Below are 4,868 nucleotides of genomic sequence, written 5' to 3'. Positions count from 1 at the left end.
AATTGTATTAGTTATAGAATATGCTGTGCAGTACAGAGTATACTACACCATAAAACAAGCAGTCACAATAAAAAATTAGTCATATAAAATGTGCAAAAAATAAAAATAATTCTCAAAGTGGAAGACAGAAAATCTTGCATGTTGAAACCAGTTCAAACTGGCTTACAAACGGAATATTATGAAATATGTTTCAGGCTCTACGTAGATTCCGACCAATTTACACCATGAGCATTTAAAATGTGTATTGGTGGGTTAGTGGACAGTTAACTAGTTGCAGTCATATGTCAGCAGAGTGCAAGTAGAACTGACTACCTAAAGTGTGGTTTGCATCAAGCATTGTGTCTAGACACGATGTAAAGATTCACATTGGGGGCGGGGCAAAGAAATGTGCCATACTTTCATTTTGCCATACATGTTTTATGTCAATGTTTAAATGCCCAATATATCGACTTCCCATCATTTTTTAGCATGAATGATGAACAATGCCAACCAGATTTTAAAATGAGTGAAATTTTCGTTTCATTGCCCTACATCTGTAGAAGTAGGAAAGGAATTTCTATTTCACAGAAACTGACTGGCAAAATGAGAACTTGATAAAACTATGAACGGTGAACAAAATCCAGATTGCTGTGGATCATGGGCAAAAAAGCTCTCTAGTGTTGAGCAATAGAACATAGGCTCTAATATGTGCTAAACTTGATGTATTGTTTCGTCATCGTCATCAACTGACATCTCTTGACCGTAGTAGGTTTCATCAGATGTACCAGGTTCGTTAGGAGTAAAAGTGCTTGCAGCATCGGTAGTTCTTGAACCTGTCGCAGTCATCGCTTCTGGGTAGTCTGAAAACAGGAATGGTAATGAAGAAGTGGCTGTATAACGGCTACACATGTGCTGGCATAGCGCTAACACTAAGTATATTTTGCGGCTGAAGCTTCTATGTTAGGCTCTGAATATCGACAGGTGGCACTGCATAAAGGAAGTCTACCAAAGGGAAATTTTAAATTGGCCCAGAAGCTTATAGCTTTTTCCATTGCCTTGCTTTATGTTGACAAGTACCACTTACCATTTTCATCTTCTGTTGGCACAGTGATCTGGGTGGCAGCTGAATGCTGAGGTGGTATGATAACTCCTAATTGTGGCAGTTGGCTTTTTCCCTCTTGAGTGAAACTTGAAATAAGTTTTAAAATTATTTTGATTTGGTGTGACTACTCGTCTCTCTATTTATAATTGCAATTATATATTATAATTTGTTTGTCTGGTAATAAACTACACATAATTTATGATATTACGTAATTGGAGGTTTAGGATGCCAGCGTATTCCTCGAGACGAGATGCAGGACTTTCTAAAAGCATCTAATATTTAATCTAGTTGTTGCTAAATAGAATCTAAAAAAGTATAAACTCGCAAAAATAATTTGAAGTTTGATATTTTACAGTCTCTATCATATTTTCTGTAAAATTTTTATGCTTTTTCGCTCCTATGCAATGTCTGTAAAAAGAGCCATTAGGTTTACAAATTATTCTCTCTAGAAACAAAAACAATTTTTAATTACGGCAAGGTGATAGGAAATGTTTCACTTCCCAAGCCACTAATACATATCATATTTCTTTTGTATATTGAATATTTTATTTGTAAATTGAATAATGACAATATTCTCGCTGTGATCTTTTCAGTAAGCTTTAATGAAAGTTTGAGATGAATTTTGGAACACTTGATGAGTAACGATCTCTTTGAACATTGACTGTCGCCAACAAGTGCTTTAGTTTATTTGTTTTAGTTTGCGTTTATCGTGGAAGTAAGCTCAAATGCTACCCACACCACAATTTTCCAGCTCCTTTCACTAGATCAGTTGAAAAACTACCATTTCCATATTTGTGATGTAACTAAGAATATGAAATTCTCATCATTTTTATAATATTTAGAAAACTCAATTAGAAATTGAAGTAGTAGAAAACAATGTTGACTGTCAAAATACTGCAGTAGAGCACAATATTGCCCATAATAGACACCAATAGATAGTAATAGAGAATAGACCTCAACTTTTTCGTAGGTCATGCATACTTAAAAAAATTAAATTCAATAATTCTTACACCTTGGACTATGTTTTACATAAACCTTCAACACAAAATGAAAGGGAGGTAATAATACAGCACATAGCCAATCCCATAGACTGTTTTATCAAGAGAACTAGCAGTCTCATGTGTAGCAATAACAGTCTTCTTTGGTCACCAAACTACGCCTGATAAATACAATCTATATATATTATGGTTGCCTGTTCTGTAATCATTTTTACACAATGCGTGATTTTATCGGCTAACCTCCTAATTGGCGTCGCTAAAACTCACAAACGGTAAGTTCTGGTTCACACCTTAAACCATTCAAGCGCTGTACTGACAGGGAAATGATGGGAATTATGTGTGAACACTTGCATAAGAGACCTACGCTTGTCGTATAAGGCAAGTTGGAATAAAACTTTCTTACATAACTAACGTGAACTTTGGCTTGCTCTGTGTAGGCAGAGCACTGTTTTTGTTGCTAAATTGAAGCAAATTTTGTGAACATCCTAAATGTTGCAAAATATTTTTATATTTTATGGCCTAGCAAAGCTGCCCTGATTATGCAACCAGCTTGAAGATATGAAAACTTGCACCTTCAAGAATTTTTCCCTTGGCCTGTTTCTATTATCTCCTTAACTTCGAGAAGTTAAGTCACTTTCACACAGAAGAAAGGGTTTTTACAATTGCTTCTTTTTGGCCGCTAATCTAGACTCCTATAATAGGAGTCTAGAATTAGCAATTGTAAAAACCATTTCTTCTGTGTGAAAGTAACTTAACTTCTCGAAGTTAAGGCTAATTTGAACCGGTTCAACAATTTCAGCGTTAGCAATGCTCTAGAATGGTCTTTTTCAAGACGTGATCAACTAATCTAATTTCAGATGTTAAATGCACAATACCATTTATTGGCTGAGTATACAGCTGATTGAATATATGCAATATAAAAACAAGTTACTTACGGTAACTAAATGCGTAGTTATTAAAAGCAAAGCACAAAAAAGCTAAGTAGAAAGCGAATAATTTGAATAGCTGAGATGATATAGCGATGTATGGGCTATCTGTTAGCTAAGATGGTATGGTAATATATACGTTATCTGTTTGCTGTGATAGTCTAGTGATATGTAGGGCTATCTATTAGCTGTGATGGTATAGTGACACAAGAGCTATCAGGTGACTGTAAGGCTACAAGAGCTCTACAGTGCAGTGATAAAACATTTAACTGATAACTGGAATGTCACAAGGGGGCTATAATGTGGTGATACATGGGTTATTGTGGGTTTATGCTTTTCAACCATTCGGTTAGGAACAAGCATCAACCTCAGTCATATCTTGGTGCTTGTGAATTGAGTTTACCCATCTTGCAAAAGTTTCAAATCTCATGAAGATGCTTAGATTAGCGCAAATTTAAACTCAGACATTAAGTAAGCATTTAAACAGAATATACTTTTACCTTGTACGCTTGCAATACCAGATTACAAGGGCAATGCAGCAAACCACCAATATTAGACACAAGAAACAGCCAACAACCATCATTATAACGCCATCTCCTAAAAAGCAAAATATTGTCATCACTCGATAGCCACACACTAATACATATGCACACTTCTCATAGCCACATAGCTGTGTTTTATTACCAGAAAAGCATATTTATTTCAGTTGTCATTGAGGGCAAATTTCTATACTGCGCAAGACTTGTCATAATTAAAATTTTTGCTTATAAGAAACCTTGAGGCTTGCAATTCATATCTTTTTCACCGCACACATTTGTTTCATGTACCAAAGTTTCATAGCCGTTGATCTATATATACCCTATAAGTGTGAACATCCTTGTTTGGCTTGAGTTCTCGTGGGAATTGAATAATCTTGTCAAAGAGCCACGCACAGCGGCAGTAACTCCGATTCAAACTAGACTTACTAGGAGTAGTCGAATAAGTATACACTATAAACATGTTGCACCTTTCAACTTAATGTAGTCTGATAGTAGTCTAGCTGCGCTAGCCAAAACATAAGTTCATTATGGCTATAAGCGATCACTGCATAGTTTAAAAATATTCAGTACTTGCACATTCATAAAAAATGGATTTGATTAATGGAACAACACAAATCACAATCAATTCAAGACCAGACTGCAGAACTAAAATAAGCGCGCAGTAATATAATACTGATTAGCTGTTACTCGACTACGTAAAAGTATTTGCGTTAATTTTTAGAACTGATAATCTGTACAGCTAACTTACTTCCAAGATACTGTAGTATCTGTGTGCTCAGGAAGCTTGGTTCCAGAACCGAGACTTCTGTCGATGCCATGATAGCTTGCAAAACACTAGCGATATTGAGTAGGACTTTCCCAAAAGCGCGATATATTACTATCAGCGAATCTTATGAAAAGCTGCTGGCTACTTAGAACTGCCTTTTTCTTACCGCTCACTCAGCTCCTATACAAACAGGTTTTCTATAGACACTTGACATGCTATACCTCTTTATATAAACGAAATCACGACACCGCGTAAATACAATAGGGAACCTGATGCCAAATATTTGATTCACTGCTTTTGTTCAATAGAAATTATCCCGATTTGTCTTCACATTTGTTTACGGCAAGAAAGTATGGGTTTGGAATTTTTGTTTTCAATAATATAAATATTAGTACAGCAACCATTAGTATAGCTATCATTGTTATTTTGCTACAGCTATGATAATTACAAAAATTTCTACCCAGTCTTCTGGACAAAGTTTAACCTATGCAATTGCGGAGCTATCTTTAGAAAATTAATTTGTTCTATTGCAAAAGAATTATCTTAAAGGTTGACATG

At 35.4% G+C, this 4,868-nt stretch overlaps 1 protein-coding gene across 1 annotated transcript; it reads right to left on the bottom strand.

Annotated features, from left to right (window-relative positions):
• Positions 1 to 4,483, bottom strand: LOC137394814 (uncharacterized). Its single transcript, XM_068081584.1, has 4 exons — positions 4,293 to 4,483; positions 3,506 to 3,602; positions 1,064 to 1,167; positions 1 to 839 (listed from the first exon to the last, which is right to left on the bottom strand). The coding sequence occupies exons 1-4, from the start codon at positions 4,360 to 4,362 to the stop codon at positions 691 to 693; spliced, it is 420 nt and encodes a 139-aa protein (XP_067937685.1). The 5' UTR covers positions 4,363 to 4,483; the 3' UTR covers positions 1 to 690.
• Between the last annotated feature and the right edge of the window lie 385 nt (positions 4,484 to 4,868).

This window comes from Watersipora subatra, chromosome 4 (genome assembly GCF_963576615.1).
Source record: "Watersipora subatra chromosome 4, tzWatSuba1.1, whole genome shotgun sequence".
Classification (NCBI taxonomy): Eukaryota; Metazoa; Bryozoa; class Gymnolaemata; order Cheilostomatida; family Watersiporidae; genus Watersipora; species Watersipora subatra.
The sequence above is the reverse complement of the archived record's forward strand: the minus strand, read 5'-3'. Positions and strand labels throughout refer to the sequence as shown.